Raw genomic sequence first — 18,324 nt, forward strand, 5'->3', positions numbered from 1 at the left:
CAGAAATCTTACAAAAAAAGTCAGAATTCTGAGATTAAAGTCAGAATTCTGAGATTAAAGTCAGAATTCTGAGAAAAAGGTCAGAATTCTGAGATTAAATTCAAATTATTGAGTTTAAAGTCAGAATTCTGAGAAAAAAAAGTCAGAATGCTGAGATTAAAGTGAGATTTATTCCCATATTAATCTGAAATAAATTTTTAAAATCAGTTTTTTTTCTCAGTGGCCCTAATCCTCTTCCATACTTGATTAAGATAATTTAAAAAGGAAATATTGTTGAGGATCCAAGAAATGCATCACCTGGTAAACAAAATGCAGTAGGACCTGTTTAAAAACCTGCTAAGTAATCTGCATATTTCCGATGTTGTCCCCCTTCCAACCACAATGTTTTCCTGGAGTAATTTATGCTGGAGCCACATCCATCCTTAGATCCTGGGAAAGCCCACCCTCGCCTACACCCAGCCGGATCTGAACTGCTGACGTGTCGGCTCCTGTTGCCCAGAGCTTTACGCTCCACAGTGAGCGGAGGAGTCGAGACGCCAAGAAAACAAAACTGCCAGCATGGCAGCAAAACTATTTTATACAAAGGGCTTTTTACTACTTTTATTTAACTTTATTTCAACCGCAGCCTTGGAGAAGAGGTTCTCCGACTTTAAAAGATGCGCCGACGAGGAGTGCAGCAGTAAGTTTGCAGTGTTGGTGAGCCACGCTGAACGGGAGAAATCCAGGGGATGCGGTCCCGTCTTCCCTCCTTCATCCAGATACGACAGTTAGCCATAAACTGCGCCTTATCTCTTCACTTGTTGCCCGGTCGATTTTTGCGACCTTGGCTGCCTCCTGCCGTTATCCGTTTAGCTGTGGGATGAACGATGAAAAGCGAACTAAGTGCTGAGAAAAAAAAAAACAGCTTAAACGAGGACAGTTTGTCCAGACTCAGCCTGTGTTGACTCTCATTGGAAGCCCCGGCCTGTCAAGCTAATGCTAGCAAGAAAATTAGCCGCCGGCCGGCCAAAGAAGCTAATGCGACGAAACAGCCGTTTTAACAGCAAACCGTGTTAGCTATGTTGTTTAGCAGCATTAGCTTCACTGCTAACTTGATATTGGAGGGCTTATTTAGCATTAAATTAAAATTGTTCAATTTAACGGGTTCACGATACGGTGGAATATATTACAAGTGTTTATTTCTCTTATTTGGAAGATATACAACTTATAAACAAACCAATATTAGCTTTATAATTGGCTTTTCAAACAATTTTATTAATACATGTTGTTGCCTACTAATCTTGAAGTACCAAACCCCTGCATATTTTTGCATGATCTCCTAGGCAGCTAACAACAGAAAGCTGTTAATCATTTATTTATATAGGTTAGGTGTGGGGCAACCTAAAAAAAACACCTGACAGTTTTTCTATCACCGTTGACACCCTTGAGTCCACCCAAGGGTAAGTCAAAAAAGGTCACTGGCTGCTCTTAGTGTCATATTTAAGCTTATTACCGGAAAGTGTAGTGGAAGGAAAAAGTGTTGTTTGAAGCTATGCAGAATTAACCTAAATAACTGCAGCCTAGAGATATTTGTGAAGCTAAGTCGGTAAAAAAATGTGCTCCAAAATGCCTGGAAGGCAACTGGAGTCGGTTCAATACGCCATGCGATATTTTCAATCATTGCATGCAGCTACAGCTCAAACTGTGAGACGAAACTGCAGTGTTTAAAAGTTAACAGGTCACCATCCGGGTTCTCACACGGTGTGGCCCGAAACTCGGATGCGATCTTATGAAGGCCAACTAATTTACAAATTTTCTCCTGACCTTATGATTCCTGATCGGGACATGTAATAAGAGGCTGATACCCCCCCTCGTTACCCCCTGTACACTACACGGTGCATAATCAAAAAAATTCTCGCACGACTGGAGAATCTGCCCAAAAAGGCCAAAAAAAAATCGTACAATTTATGCCCGGCTTTAGAGCCACCAAACACAGACCCATCCTTGCAGTGGAACTTAACCTGGCACATTGTTGTTCAAAGTCCTTTATATATCAAACAACAGTCTGAATCACCTTTATATGAAATAAAGATGCACCCTTATAATATAATTTTTGTTTCTTTTCCAGTGCTTCTTTGTAGGGGGAAAGCTGTGAGAGATTTCTCAGGACCTGATTGTCGGTTCCTTTCATTCAAGAAATCTGAAACTATATATGTATACTATAAGCTGTCAGGAAGAAGGGCTGACCTATGGGCAGGAAGTGTAAGTATACTGTTTTTCTTTTGTAGATGTTTTCCTTTTTTTTTTTTTTTATTTCGTTTGATTGATTACTCTAATACACAACACTGTTTCTTCCTGAAAGGTTGGAAGCAACTTTGGATATTTCCCAAAGGACCTTCTTGCAGTAAACCACCTTTATACTGATAAAGAACTTGAAGTTAAAGCAGAGGTTTGAGAAAATACTATCAACTGTTGATTTGTTGGATAAAAAAATAAATAAAAATAAACCCATTATATATTTTATAAATGAAACCCCTGTTACCATTGATGTAATTTGTATTTGTTTGTCTCAGGATACAGATTTTGTCTGTTTTGACACTGGATTCGACAAGTTTGACTCTTACGACATAGACTTGCTTTTAGGCCTGTCTGTCAAGGAGTCCGATAGAGATGGGAATGAAACAGACACAGAGAGGTATGAGAAGGAGACAGAGCTAACAGTAGAGGAGGTGACTGGGAGTAAAACACAAACAGAACACGATGGAAACTCAGCGGAGCTTCACAAAGTTCCTGATGACCAAAGTGCCTCTTTGCCTGAACTTGAAATAAACACATCAACAGAATCTTCATTGAAAGATGAAGGGTCTAATACAGACACTGTGCCTGTAAAGGAGGGTGACAAAGTTGAGCAACAGAATGTAACAGAGTCTCTTGTTCAAGATGTGCCAGAAAGTAGTGAAACCAAAGATGGACCAACTACATTGGAGCTGGAGTCTGCTCCAGTGACTGTCACTGAAGGAGTACAGATCCCAGAATTAAAACCCACCCTTGGAACGACCTTTGATGCTATTGTCACAGAGGAAGAGATCACCACAAAAGTCACTCCATATGAAGAGGAGGACAGCGAGGATGTGGAAGTTCACCAAGAAGAAAGTAAAGAGGATATTCCTCTGCTTTCTTTCTCGGAGGAACCCACAGACACTCTGGTACGGGATTCTTTGCAAAAGCAGGAGGAACCTCCACAAGAACAGGAAGATGAACCAAACATGACAGAGGAGAAGAACTTATGGACTTCATTTGGAGATGCAGTGTTCTCTGTTGTCACTGGAGGAGAAACCACAGGAGAGGATGTGAGTTCAGATGACGAAGATGAGGACGACACTGAAGAAGCTGCTGAAGAACTTGAGGAAACTGAGATGGAACCACTTTTACCAGAAGCTCAAAAACCTCCAGAGAACATAGAACCCCCTCCTCTAGAACCTCATCGCTCAAACTCTGATCAAGAAATGAATAAAACAAGAGATGACCCTGAGAAGGTTTTTCTGGACGGAGAGGGCGCGGTTGAAGAAGAGGGCAGACAAAAGGATGAAATGGAAAACAGGGATGAAACATTAAAATCAACTGATGAGCTGGTACACCATGAAACAAAGGAGAGCAATCTGTCAGAAGATCCAGGAGTGAAAGAGGATCTGGTTAAAACTGATGACCATTCAGATGATGGAACACCTCAACATGAGGAAGGAGAGGATGTAACAGAGGATCCAGATGTTAGTAAAACAGAGGATGACATGCACGATACTGCTGTGGAAGATGAAATTTTAGACGGTTTGTCGGAAGAAAACAAAACTTTGTCTGAGCAGGAATTGGGTGCAACCAAAAGTGAAGAAGACCCAGAAAAATCATCTGACCTAAAGCCGTCTAATGACTCGGAGGTCAAAGTTGACAAACTTTTATTAAACGATCAGGAACCAGATCAGATAAATGACAACTTGGTGACAGATGTTGAGAGCGATAAAAGTCAGACAATATTTGAGGAAGAAGAAATAATATATGAGAAACCGCCTACAGAGGTGGAAGGAGAGGAAAACGATGCAAGGACCGAAGAAGAGATTAACAGAGAAAAGGAGGAGTTACTCGAGGATGAAAATGCACTTTTATCCACACAGTTGGAAGGTGATATGCCTGAAAACACTGAGAAGGAAATGACAGAATCAGCTGCAGAGCCAGAATACAGCGACAAAATAATGACGCTGTCTCTGCTTAGGGAGCACTTTACAGAGGAGAAAATAGAGCGTGTCCTGAGGCTCCTGGGCCTCAAAAACCTTTTCAAACTGGAGGCCATGTTCTCCGACCTGGACACTGAGTTGCAGGCTACTCGCATGTCCCACACAGGCACCACACACGACATTGAAAGCGCACTGGAGAACATCTTGGAGGCATCCGAGAACACTATCCTGGACGAGATTGAGAAGATGCTGGATAGCCGAGAAAAAAAACAAGATGAGGAGCAACATGTGGACAATTTGGACGAGGAAACTGAATTGCTTGATGACTTTCAGGAACTTGCATTCAGCCTACGCCAAAAATATTCAACAGCCAGGGACAGTGCTCCTTTAGCAACGCCAGAATCCCCCCTGGACAGCCCACCTGGTAGGTTTGATGTTTTGATCTTCAGCAATGTCTTTTTCCATTTATCACAGAACTAAATGAGATAAAAGATTAAACCAAGCTGGACAGTTTTCGCACTAATGTCATTGTACTAGCTGATACATATCTAAAAGATTTCCTGCATTTGATGAGTGTTTTTCTATTTGTGCTTTACAGACCAACCTAACCTAAATGTTCCAGAAGAGATGCCCCCTGCTGCTGAAGGACAATCTAACAACATGCCAGAAACTGATGAGCACAATCCTTCTGTATCAGAGGATCAGCAAGACGAGCCGTCTGGGATTACTGACGACCGGATAGTTGTGAATGATGTGCCTGCTGAACTAAATATGACTAAAGAGGAGGATGCTGAACACTTTGATGAAAACCAAGTTGATCAGCCGGATCTACCTCTAATGGAGGAAGAGGAAAAGATCAGTCAGCCCAACCCAGGAAATCAGTTGGATGTGGACGTTAAAGCAGAAGTTGATCATTATCCTCCAGGTTAGTTGAAATCTTTTTACAATACTCTATCTGACAAACATAATACATATTTTCTATTGTTCTTCAAAGTCATTTTTTAATATACAGCACAGCTAATTGTATTTTTTTTTTTATTAGAGCTTTGCAGTTCTTTAACAAATAGCAATTTTTTTTGTGCTGACCAAGTTAATCAGTAAGTAAAGAAGACACCCTGATTTAACTAAATGTTTACCTTTTTTGCTCCAAGGATCCATCGACTCTATGGAGATTGTGACTGAAACACCTCAGGAAGAACTGGGACTGTTTGCAACTGGAACTGTTTACATGAGCTGCATCTTTTCAGTCATTCAGAATAAAACTCTGGAGTGGACCACTGTGGTAAGTCTGTGCCATCTGTTTCTTTGCATTAAAACTAATCCAAATAGGTTGTACTTTGATTATTAATATTTTAAGCTCACAATCCCATATATTTTTATCATAATTCATAATTTAAGAAATTTAAGGAAATGAATGCAGTTGTATATGTGCCTGCGTTATTTACAATTTTTTGTATTAGATTTCACATTTGTTTTAAAATCGCACACATTTCACATTTGTTTAAAAGAAAATGTAAAAACTTTTTTTTAATCACCGTGAATACAATATTGTAGTTTTTACAGACCATGTTTTGTAGTCTAGAGCAGGGGTCTTCAACATTTTCCAGGCTAAGGACCCCCAAACTGATGGCAAGATGGAGCAGGGACCCCCTAATTATATAAATAATTATATATTGTATGAAATTGTGTTATATCAAACTGGTCCTATAGTCACTCTATTACAGACGGAGTAATATAATGAAATAATTTCGCCCTGCGATTATTAAAGTATTTCTGATTCTGATTCCTCGTTGATGGGACAGGTGTTGTGAATGAAACGGTGCCCAGCTTGAAAGAGCTGCTATGTGTCGCTGAATGTGTGCATTGATGACTGAAAGGCTACGTTCACACTGGAGGGCTTGATGCTCAATTCCGATTTTTTTGTGAAATCCAAATTTTTTTTTTTCTTTTTTTGCGTTGCCGTTCATATTTCCAAATATATGCGACTTGTATGTGATCTCCTATGTGAACTGCAGTCATAGAAAGCAAGTGTCCTGTATTTGCAGTAGAGGACGCAATGACGTCACATGCCAGTGTGCTCTATGTTTACGGAAGTAAACATGGATGGAAGTACCGGCGCGCATCTAGTGGTCTTTTCCAACCATAAAAACTCAATCTTTTCACATGGTTAAACATAAATACTACTCTCCGCATCATCATCTGCCATGGTTGTTGGTTTTCTTGCCGCTTCTGCATAGCAAGACACAGAATACTGGCCTTTGTCGGGTATTAATGGCATTTACACACAGGTCGCATTTGAAAAGATCAGATTCGTATCGGATTCAGGACCACATAGCCAAGTGGCCTGGGATGGATTGGAAAAACACGGATCTGTGTTGTTCAGTCAGCCCTGAAAAGATCAGATCCAGGTCGCATGTTGGCAAAAAAAACGGACTTGAGTCACTTCAGGCTGCAGTGTGAACGTAGCCAAAGACATCTTCTGCTTCCATCTGTTTACTACAGTGTGTTGAATTAATGTTCATGTATATTAAAGACATTTTCATAGTAGAAAAAATTGCAGGGGGTAATATAAAAAAAAAAAAAAAAGTCTAGTCAACCAAAACTTTCACCATCCCCATCCAGTACCTCCGTGGCACCCTTTTGAAGACCTTCACTCTAGATGTTAAATTTCCAGTATCCCCTGAACGCCGCACCGAACCCCCCGCCCCCTTCACCGTGTTGCTGTGTAGGCTGAAGTTCAACACAGCCGATGCTGAGCTGGCTCTCTCAGCAGCACCGACGGGCCTTGTTTTGGAACACAGCTCTGAAAGCTTTCCGTCGTGTTGGAGACTCTATCCTTTCAGAATATTATAGCCTTTTTATCTGTTTTAATCAAACCCCCAGCGGCATATGGGCTCCAGCTAAGCTAACGTCGGTGTTTTCAAAGCGATAGTGAATGACAGCTGGTTTGTACTGTTAGCAGGTTGTTGTTCCCGGATCTTGTGTCTATCAAATCTCTATTTTGTTGCTGCCTAAGTATTTTTATTTAAGGCTAAATTATTTTTTTTTCGAGTACCTGCTCTGTAAGGTTAAGCTAAACCTTACGCTAGCTAACAGATTGTTTGGCTACAGCTAAAGGCTAACAGGCTAGCCGGTATCTGTCAAACAGTGTTTAGCTAGTTCCCTTTTTGTTTCTACATGACCATGGAGAGTGATGCAGTGTTAAAACCACCTGTAACGGAACCGGATCATATGTACGCGTTGCTGCTTAAGGAGCTGCAGCATGTAAGTGTTTGTGTTGAACTGATCACAACCAGAGGGCGATTATAGCTCTGCTCTGTTTTCATGAGCAGATGACAGAAGTTGAGGATGAATTTACACACCGAACCTGACCTCAGTTTTCGAGATTTTGGCTCTGCTCACATTCCATTTTAGTTATATCTTAGCATAAGTAAGGCTTTCTTTTAATTTTACAATAAACCAGTGAGTTGAGCCGGATGCAAGATGTTTGACGTAATTTACTCTGTGCACAATATGTTTGGAGGGATTTCTTTTTTTTAATTGTTTTATTTTGAACCCAAGTCTGCACAAAATACTTAACATGCACCTATATTTTCCCTTTCACATTGGTTTAACTTATTTTATTCACAATGTCCCAAAACTTGATCTGATTTTTAGTAATTTCAAAAATCTTTATCAGATTTGGACATTTTAAAGCATTGAAACTCTGTACCATTATTCAGATATGTTACTGGTTAATCATAGGGCTTGTTTTCTACTGTACTGTATGCTAATGTTTCCTCATAGCCTGATAACGGCGTAAGACTTGTGAATGAGAAGTTCACCTCTGAGCTCTCTTAGTTTATCACTTAGTTAATAAATACAATAATACCTGAAATTTACCTCTAAACATTGAGAGCTACATTTGAAGATTTTCAGTGCTATGTATGTCGAGTTGTTTGTATATTTTTGTGAGCTCAGGTTCACTCTTTGCCAAATATTGATTCCATTCCATAGCTACTTGTGGCCATTTCATTACTTAATACTATGCTTTTTTTAAATCCTTAAATACTTTTCATTTTCTTTGCAGTCCAGTATTTTTAAGAGTAATGGTTTTTATTGAATTATTCTCAAATTCAACCTATATTTCTGTTATTTTATTTTCAAAAAGCTTTTTCTTATTTTTGTATTGTTTACAATTGAAACTTGCAATATATGACAGCTTGTCAACCCAGTTCAAATCACAATAACTCTGAGCTCGCAGATATTTATTTGCGTTCTACAACCTAATTTCGTTATAGAACACCATACAGTTGCTTCAAATATTCAGCTGTTAAAGACGGTCTAAAAGATCCCTCAGCAGAAAGGGTCAGGAATAAAATTATAAAACGACCAGAGCCTCTTGTTCTGTAATGTTGTCACAAAGCTTTGTTTTTAATGACCCCCGAAAAAAAATGCTTTTTCTAGCCTAATTATACCGTTTTCTTTTTCTGTGGTTCAGATGATTTCTTTGCTACCAGAGGAGTGGAAGCCAGGGGAAACGATGTTTGGCTGTCCTTGGCAAGCTGTTGTTGTCACAGCTTTGATTGGAGTGATTACCTTCACCGTCTTCTTCTGGAGGAACGTATTAGCAGTAAGTGATGGAATATTTCTGCTTCTATTTCTACTTACTTTAAAGCTGGAGAATGCCAATGGCATATACATATTTAAACTTTACGTAGATCGTACCAGATTACAGATTTTTCTTGGACCTTTATTCCCAGTTTATCTTGATAAATCTTTTTGTCAAAACATGACATTGATGTTCATCTTCATGGTTTTTGTTTTAGGTGAAGAAGAGTAAATACCTTGGTAAGTTTAGGCTTTATAATGTTTTTCAAACACAAAGCTGTAGCATAAAACCTCCCTAATGATGTTCTTTATGTTTTATGAAAAAACAAGTGGATGAGAAAAAGATTCTGGAGAAAATCCAAACACTCAAAAAAGATAAGAGTGATGCTCTCGCAAGAATATCCGAACTTCAAAAGCAGGTTAGCTAAAACATAGATGGCATCAGATATTATAAAAGCTTGTTGGAATGACTCTTTTAACAATGTATTTCATTTATTTCAAGACTGAGCAACTTAAAGAAAACCAGAAACAGTCAAAGGAAACTGTGAGTTCAACAATGAAAAGGATGCAAGCCTTGGAGGTAAGGAAAACTTTTGGTATTTTTTCTATCGTTATTTGAACTCTGATAGTTTTGAATTTCACGTTGAGACCAAATTTGCTGTTGCCTTTCCTAAAGTTTTTACCTGAAAAGAAAGTTACTCTTGAAGAGATTATTAGAGGAGTTAAAATGACTTTGTCTGCTTCCCTTTTGCAGAGTAAAGTCCGAGAAGCCGAAAAGATTAATGAACAAATGGCAGAAGAAAAGCAGAAATATGTGAATCTACTAGAAGAAGAGCGAACTCACTCTCTCCAGAATGACAGCAGAGTAACTTTTCTTTCTCTTTCATCTTGTCCTAAGAAATGGATAATTAGAATGAAATAAATATTTTGCTATTGAAACTTTCTAATGTTTTTATTTTTTTCCATTTCATTCATATTTAACAGATAGAAAAATTAGAGAAGGCGAATGAAAAGTTGCAAGTCACCCGGAAAAGGATTCAGGAAGCACTAGCTAAGGTACGGTCCTGCGTGCTTTTTGTTTTCTAAGATATTTTCATTTTAAACACACGTTGAAGCTTTAAATGTGGTTTTGTTTCATCACAGACAACTATTCTCTTGGATGAAGCTAAGATTCGTGAAGATGCACGAAATGCTCAACACAAATGTTTGCAGAAAGAGTTTGCAGCATTAAAAGAAGAGAATAAAATGGTGAGAAACCCTTTGGGGGGATGTTTTTGCATCAGTTGTTTCTATAATCTCTTGCCTTTTTTATTCCTCACAGCTTAAAACTAATATCAAAAGTTGGGAGGAAAAACACAAGGAGCTGAATGATAAGATTAAGATTTATCAGAAGTCCCATAAAGAACTGGAGGATTCAGTTGTGCTAAAAGATCACAACGTGGAGGTTGGTCTTCTCACCATTTCTCTGTCATGTTCTCTGTCATAACTTGTATTCAAACTCTAAGTAAAACTGTTCTTCTGTTAGGTGCTCTCTGAACTTCTGGCAGACTTGGATGCATGTGATTTGCACAAAGGTGAAGCCAATGTCTTAGCGAATGGCGAAGTAGCACCGGGTGAGTCCGTCATGTGTATATATATATGCATCCAAGCAAAGAAAAAATTTTTAAGCCAACTTTCTGTGAATATGTTTTAGTTAATTCCTTCTTTGCCTCCTTTCTTTCAGGATCATCAGCTGATAAGAAAACAGCCATAAAGAACAGAATCAAGCAGATGATGGATGTATCCAGGGTGAGATTCAAGAGTTTTACACACATTTGGCAGATGTTTTGGTTTGTGCATCTTTAACACATTTATTTTTTTGTTTGGCATTTTCTAAAAGGTCCAGACAACTCTCACAGTTATTGAAGAAGAGCGGGACCGCTTCATGGCCAAACTGTTAGATGAAGAGAAGTCTAGAAAAGAATTTGAAGGTCAGTCCTAAAATAATTTCTTAAGAGATCATCTTGTCTTACTGCTTTTTCCCTTAATCCATTATTACTTCCTGTTAAATATTTTAAGGATTTTTTTTTTTCCAAACAGAGAAGCACCGGGAGCTGGAACATGCAATTGGAGCCCTCAAAAGTGAGAAGAGTCAGATTGAAAACCAGTACAAGATTCTCCAGCAGAAAAATGAAATCATGGTTGAAATGTATCAGCAGAAGGAAAATGCTTTACAGCAGTAAGTGAAAAATCCCACCCCAGTGTTTTGTTTCGTTCTGTTATTAAGCCCTGTTGCCTAAATATGTGAACTAGGGCTGCAACTGATTATTTTGCAAATCGATTAATCAGTCCATTATTTTTCGATTAATAATCGGTGAGCATAAGATTCCTTAAAGAACACTTTCTATGAAATTAAAACAGGTGACACTGAAGCTTTTCCACTTGTGGAGAGCTGCATATAGCATATTGACAGACGGAAAAGTTTTCTTTATCGTAAATGCAAAATGTTAATATATTTTTTGGTAAAATTTTGGTACAATTGCTGCTCAGGTTGGGTTGATCTGTCAGCCAAAGGCACGTTTTAGTGTTCCTACACTCCAATTACCAATTAATGGATTACTAAAGTAGGTAACGATTATTTCAATAATCGATTAATCAGATTAATTGTTTCGGTCCTAATGTGAATATATCTTTTGGTGAGATATGGTTGTAATCAAACGTTCTGTTTAAAGGTGTCAAAGTTTTCAAATGCAAATGAGATTTGAAGCAGTTTTTTCTTGTTGATGTTCTAAATGTGTTGCTTCACAGGAGATTAACAAAGGAGGAGCTGGAGCGACGCAGCAAAGAAAGTCTGCTGACTGAGGTGGGAGGTAAAGCTGTGGAAGCTGAGGAGCAGGTTAAACTTTTAAGACAACGCATTAATGAAATGGAGGAGCAGATGAAGAAGACGGAGGAAGTTTATAAAGAGCAGGTAGGTTTGTTAATAGCTTTAATTTATTGCACAGAAGGGAAAATTCACATTTAACTTTTTTGTTTTGTTTGATCATTTTTAGATAAAAGAGCAAGAAAACAAAACTCACTCCAACTGGGTAAGCTTCAGAGAGTTTATTTACTGGTTTGCTATATATTAAACACTAGAAATGTTTTCAGACCTCTCTACATGTTGTCAAATTACACCTCAAACTAGTTGAGATTTTAAGTGCAAAGATCAAGATCACAGGTCAGAGAATGAGTTCACTAGACAGTTAGCCATACCCTCCACTAATCTGGTGTTAATGTACAGAGTTTTTCTGAATGGAAACACAAATAAGAAAGCTGTAGAACCAGTTAACTGCTGGAAACAGTTTTGTGGAAACTGCCCCAATGAAATAATTTAATTGAAAGCATATTCATTTGTTAAAATGAATGGCCTAGACAAAACTCAAACTTAATACCCTTTTAAAAATATTTGCCAAGATTCGAAAACTCCTTTTCAGGTACCCTTTGATCCAATCTGAGGTTAATCTATTTTACAAGAAGGGTGTAAAGTGTTCACTCAGTTAGTAGAGATACTCCGAAAGTCCTGAAACCCTCCTTTTTAGAAAAGTGTGGTTCTAATGGTAATTAAACAGGGAGGCTTAATAAAGATGTTCTCCACACCTTCTAGATATTTCTATAAAAAAAAATTTAAAACCATGAATTACCCAAATTTTCTTTAGGTTATCACGTAACAAACCCTCAGGTTTTTCACAATAATGTTGGTGAAAAGTGGCAAATTATTTTTTTTTAAACGTTTCTTTATGAAAAGCAATGCGTGATGATGATCCGCACCATTATCCTCAGGTGAATGCCCGTAATGCTGAGCGAGCTCTAAGTCAAGAAAAGGTGGAGTCCTCACGGCTGCGTGAAAAGTGAGTGTTGAATCAATGACTGAATGATACAGAATCATCTAAATTTCAACTTTTTTGACCTGTGAAAGTTTTTTGGCAGAAAGCTGGAAAGAAAAGTGATCATGCAATAAATACTATGAGAAGTTATGTAAGGGATAGTGCTTTATGCGGTGTCCATTAACAGAAAAGAATGGATTTCACATAGATTATTGTCGCCATTTGATTGGGATTTTTTATAGATGTCTCATGTTGCTTTTTAATGGCACCCTGCAGCCAATCTGAATCAAACATTTACCAAGGCCATGGTATAAAAAATATATAAATACTCTTAACCTGACCTTCAGTTAATAGTTTGTGATTTAATTCAAACAGATTGTCCATACTTGCGTCCCAGCTGAATGACCGGCGTGCTCCTCTGTTCAGGCCCAACTCTGGTCAGCCTGCTGCTCCACGTCAAGGTAAAAACACACAACCTTTTTTATTTTTTGCTTTCCAGAGCACATTGATTCCACAGCATCAAACAACAGAATCCTGTTCCCTTTAGGCTTGCCTAAATGAGTGGAGTATTTCAGTTTTCTTTTCTCATCTAAGTGACTGCTGTTTAGGAATCCTTGGAGTATCTACCTCCTGGCATGGATTGTGTTTGTTAGTTTATTATGTTAGTAAACTGATGGTATGATCATAACAGGTGATTCATATGGACCCTCTCCTGTGAGTGGGGGAGCTCCATCCCCTCCTATAATGATCGAGGGTCCGAGGCGCCCTCCTTCTGCCCCAGTAGGGCGAAGAATTGAGCCGTATGGTGAGTCCAAGTGGATCTCTTCACCTACTTTGATCGCACCAAAGCTGGACGTCATCTCTTCCGAACAACTGCCTATAATTTACTCCCTTTTCACATCTGACATTTTTTTTTTCTTTTCCAGCTTTCACTTTGATGCTTCATTTCCTCTTTAGTTGCTTTGTATCCTGTCCTTCTCTTTCCTGGTGCTGCCATTTTTAATTTCATTTTGGTAAACCATCAGACCATGCACACATATTTTTATTTTTTTTATATTTGTGTTGCAGTTGACTTCATTGTGTGTTTATTACCTTTTTAACTTCAGTTTCATCAGCAGTGGTATCTAGATAAGATGATTATCTTTATATCTACATGTGGAAAATGTATGTTTGAGAATGCTAATAACTTAAAAATTATTAGTTTTTGCAGGCCTTATTCTAATGTCTTAAAGTATTTTTCTGTCTTTACATTTTTCATTTCTCCTTGTAGTCTGTTTATCCATCCAAACATATTTGACATGCCATGAAAAAAGTAGCAACAAGTCAGCAGAGCACAAACTGAGAAAAAGGGATTTAAAAACCCTCATCACTTTCTGATTTCTGATTTATTCCAAGATGATTCCAAGTTAAGGATGGAAAGCAATCACCCAGTGCTCTTAAAGACAGTTTTGGAAGTTTTAAAAATGGCAAACGTGTTTAAATATGGCCTCTTTTCAATGTAAAATCTCATCTGATCACATCTGAAATTAAGTTACTATTGACCACAAAATGGTTCATAGGCTAAGATAACCGTTTTACTTGACATGGAGGAAAGTTAAAGGCAGCTTGTTTTATGAGAGATTAAAATAAGGAAACAATTAACAGTGAATATAAAGCAACATTGGAGAGTTTAATACAGAACTAAAACTCATCCTGTAAGCGCTGTCTTATCAATTTGTCACACAGTTCGTTCAACTGCAGCTTTTTTTTGTTGATTTATGTATTGTCTTTACTATCAATCCATCCAACCATTACTCTTTCCATCTGTCAGTTGATCATTTTTCCCCTCACATTCAATTATATCTTCATCCAGTCTTTTTCTCATTCATTCACCCTTCGGCATGTTGTGCTCTTTCCTTCCACCCTTGTCTCCCAGTGTTTTTGTCCATTAACATTTCCCACTTTTTTAGTGGGCTCTGCTGACTCCAAACATGAAAACAAAAATATATTGAAACTGTCTAGTAGAGCAAGAAACTTTCTTTTCAAATGATGTTTTTCCTTGTTAGCCCAAATATAACTTTACTTCTGGATGAGTTCGGGAGAGCTTTATTTTTCTTTTAACCACCAACATACAGCCAACCTCCTAACACCAGAAGAGATAGCTTATCCTCCAGAGCCCCCTAGTGGGCTGGCATGATAATTGAACATAAACAAAAGACTAACATTCCTAACCTTATTTTCCTTTTCTGATGTTATACGACCTCTTCAGTTAGAAACCTGAACTGGACTCAGTCCTCATCATCGTTATTCTCTCATTGTTCTCCCTTCAGGTCCTCGACCTCCATCCGATCCACATGGCATGTACCCTGAAAACAAACCCATCCCAGGGATGGGTAAGTTCTCCGAAATCTCATGTCATTCATTTTGCTTTCAATCGGGATGAAACACCATTTCTCTTCTTTCAGACATGTTGGGCCCAAGAAGCTCTTCTCCTGCTAACCTGGATGGATCAGTAAGTCATTTATTATTCAGATAGAAGTATTTACATCCCATCTGTCCCTTCATTGGTAAATGTAGGGAGACTCTGGAAGTTTCACCTGTTGAATGTCCTTGTTCTAAAACAGACTGAAGTGATAGACCCACAGATAAAAACAGAGAGTCAGGCTGTGGCCTCCAGAGAGAGTCCAGAGCCAGTGAGTATAAACATGGTGAAGTCCTGGTGTGGAGGTGAATGCGAGCACACCAACTCCTCCTTCTCTCCCCACCTATAAGAGAATCTGGATATGGGAGGAGAATCAAGGACTTGGTCAACTTTTGGGCCACTTAAAGATTTTCTTTTCCTTTCTTTGTGGTTTTACTCACAGCACTGACAGGAAATGCACTGAATTAAGATACAGGTTTATCATTTGTGGTTATGGCTCATGCGATTAATGGTTTATTGCACAGCTTGTTTGGGGGGGGGAAGTGGGTGTCTTTACTGCATGGCTAACATTTATTCCCTCGATTACCACTGGAAATATTTCACTACACATATTAGATGGTGTTTTCCCTCATGTCGTTTCAGGGACCTGGTTCCTTCATGGCATCACCAATCAGAGACTCACCGGGTTCTATGGTTCAAAGACCTCCACCAGGCCCGGGACCACATGACCCCCTTCTCCCTCCAGGACCCAATGTCCGCCTCCCCCCACCTGGACCTTATGGACATCCCCGTCCGGGTCCTTATCCGCACCCCCCAGGCCCTCCCCTTCATGGCCCTCCTCCTCCTGCCAACGGACACCCTGGTATGCCCCTGCCTGGATCCATGGGTGGGGAGTTTGGCTCTCGACCTCCCAACGGACATTTATTCCAACCCAGAATGGGTCCTGGTCCGGATCCCCGACTCCCACCGCCACATTTTCGTCCCCCTCCTCCTCATAGTTACGGACCGATGCCTCCACCGCTCGGTAGGTTTGCTTTTAACACATACAGGTGGAGAAAACCTGTCATAGCCTGCAGAAAAATGTTCAACTTATTGAAGTTTTCAAAAATTCAACCAGAGTTAGGATGGTTTAAATAAAAGCTCAGTCACAATTTAAAATGGTTCAGTCAAACTCCAGACTCAAATAGAAACCAGAAACCGTTGGAATGACTTGGAAATGGATGTTCAGACTCCATCCATCAAGTCTAACTAGGCTGACAAGGAGTAAAACTCCTCTAGATGTCTTCCAGTAAATATTTTGAAACATCCTTTGATAGAAATGAGCATCCAACTTTCTTTTAAGCTTTTATTTGTAGAACTGTATAAATATAACTGATAAAGAGTTAAAGTACTTTTAAAAGGGAATTTTTTTTTCGGAATGTGATAAAACTCCAATAGGCAAGGATTCTGTTTCAGAAGTTTGAAGAAGTAGTTATTTTTATTCAGATATTCGTTCCTCTAATTTCTCAGCTGTGTTTCACACTATGTCTTCCCCCCATATTAACTCTACTTAGGTCTCCGTGGACCTTTGGGACCCAGACCACCTCTCCCACCTGACATGCGTTTTCCAGGACCAAGAGAGCACATGAGGCCACCTATGGACCTGCCTCCTGGTGTTCCACCACCTGGAGTCCCGCATCCTGGGGTCCATACTGCACATCCAGGTGACGGATACAGTCAGGGTGCACCCAGTGACCCCCAGAACTCAATGGGTCCTCAGAGTGGCCCCAGTCAGGACCTGCACACGAAGCAGGATGCTCCTCAGGATTCAGTCAGACCAGGGATGGTCTAGCCTTAACATCACCTCCTCCTGCAGAAAAGAAGCTTCACTCCCAACGCAACAGAATAGCGACACAAATCAAGTCCAGACAAGGGTCATTATGATTGTCACGTTTCTGTCTAACAAAATACAAGGATGTTTAATTAAAATATAAGGTCTTAAAGAAATCAGAAATTGTCTCTAAAATTCATGAGTTAAGAACTTTTTTTTTTCTTTTTTTTTTTACAGGTTATTGTGCAATACCAGTTGTGTTAATCTTTTAAACAAATATGATTTAGAGGGGCACATTTTTAGATGTTGTTTCCTGTGGAAATTATTAAAAAAAGGTGAGAGATGAGAAGTTTTATTTTTAACATTTCAGGAAACCCCCTTGGTTCATTACAAACCATAGAAAGGAAATGTATAAATCAATGGCCAGATGTGTAACTTATTTTACTATGTTGGCTTAAACTTTTAAAAAATAAAGAATGGGAAATCTCAGTGTTATTAATCAACAAAGTATCTGCTTTTTATGAGTTTTGAAGAAGAAAAATAATGCAGTTCATTTAGACCTCAGAAACCTACCCACAATGAGTTAATCCGCCTCATTCCAACTAAACTGCTTATTTTCTCACCCAGGTTAAATCTTGTTTTTGAGGACAGTAAATCTAGATACTTTGTTTTAAATAAACATGCATATTTTCTTCTTGTACGTCTTTACTGTAGTTCTTACCTCTGTAATCTTCACTGCATTCAGATAAAAAAGTGTCCTGCACTGACTTTAGATAAAATGTCAATTTTAAGACCTGCAGCTAAAGCGACCGGTTAACATGAGCGCCTAAGGGCAAAGATTATACCCATTTATTGAATAAATAACCTCAAGGAGAAATGTAAAAGAAAAATGTAGAAAGTGTCAGTGTGTTCAAGAAAGTTAAGTGCAAAGAAGGTTGGAGTAAAGCATTTAGCCAAGGGCGACTGCCACCGGTACAGAGCTCAAACTGGCAGGAGGAAGGTGTGAGTTTGTTTATAAATTATAGTGAAGCTGAGACCATTGGAAGCTGGTTTGGTACATAAAACTAGCAGAGAATCCACTGTTAAAACTGAAAATTTGAGTGCAGAGGACCAAGCCACCACCTTATAATTTTCATTCCTTTAAGAAAAGACGGCGCCATGAGTAGGTAATGGTTTCAACTCATCGACCAAGAGCAGCTTTCAAATCCAAGGAAATAAACGCCTCTGAAATTTAGAGATTTTAATCCTGCTAAGAACCTGTGGTCAGTCCTACACAAAGAGAATGATTGTGACACTTATTAAAACTCAGAGGTGTCAAGTAATAAACTACAAATACTTTTTTACTGTACTTAAAGGCACACTATGCAACATTTTTCAGTTAATGTGTTCCATAACGTTTTGGATGATTAAATGAGTCATTTCAGGTTGAACAAAGGTATTCTCGGCCGCCCTGGTGGTCTGTGGGGGAAATAC

At 38.9% G+C, this 18,324-nt stretch overlaps 1 protein-coding gene across 1 annotated transcript; it reads left to right on the plus strand.

Annotated features, from left to right (window-relative positions):
* The first annotated feature begins 522 nt into the window (after positions 1–522).
* Positions 523–17,708, plus strand: LOC107081108 (melanoma inhibitory activity protein 3-like). Its single transcript, XM_015369323.1, has 28 exons — positions 523–679; positions 2,108–2,241; positions 2,342–2,428; positions 2,553–4,629; positions 4,804–5,130; positions 5,357–5,487; positions 8,686–8,817; positions 9,014–9,035; positions 9,126–9,214; positions 9,298–9,375; positions 9,550–9,660; positions 9,780–9,851; positions 9,939–10,043; positions 10,117–10,239; positions 10,321–10,408; positions 10,528–10,583; positions 10,675–10,765; positions 10,875–11,013; positions 11,583–11,745; positions 11,828–11,863; positions 12,597–12,664; positions 13,016–13,101; positions 13,332–13,445; positions 14,950–15,012; positions 15,085–15,131; positions 15,244–15,312; positions 15,684–16,065; positions 16,595–17,708. The coding sequence occupies exons 1-28, from the start codon at positions 559–561 to the stop codon at positions 16,870–16,872; spliced, it is 5,289 nt and encodes a 1,762-aa protein (XP_015224809.1). The 5' UTR covers positions 523–558; the 3' UTR covers positions 16,873–17,708.
* The last annotated feature ends 616 nt before the right edge of the window (positions 17,709–18,324 follow it).

This window comes from Cyprinodon variegatus, unplaced genomic scaffold (genome assembly GCF_000732505.1).
Source record: "Cyprinodon variegatus isolate N-32 unplaced genomic scaffold, C_variegatus-1.0 Scaffold37, whole genome shotgun sequence".
In the NCBI taxonomy this organism is placed as follows: domain Eukaryota; kingdom Metazoa; phylum Chordata; class Actinopteri; order Cyprinodontiformes; family Cyprinodontidae; genus Cyprinodon; species Cyprinodon variegatus.

Bases quoted from the DNA above. Each gene is read 5' to 3' on its own strand.
- LOC107081108 (XM_015369323.1), top strand. From the start codon at position 559: ATGGCAGCAAAACTATTTTATACAAAGGGCTTTTTACTACTTTTATTT. The intron at 13,102-13,331 runs GTAAAAACACAC...TGATCATAACAG, and splicing joins GCCTGCTGCTCCACGTCAAG to GTGATTCATATGGACCCTCT. The intron at 13,446-14,949 runs GTGAGTCCAAGT...TTCTCCCTTCAG, and splicing joins GCGAAGAATTGAGCCGTATG to GTCCTCGACCTCCATCCGAT.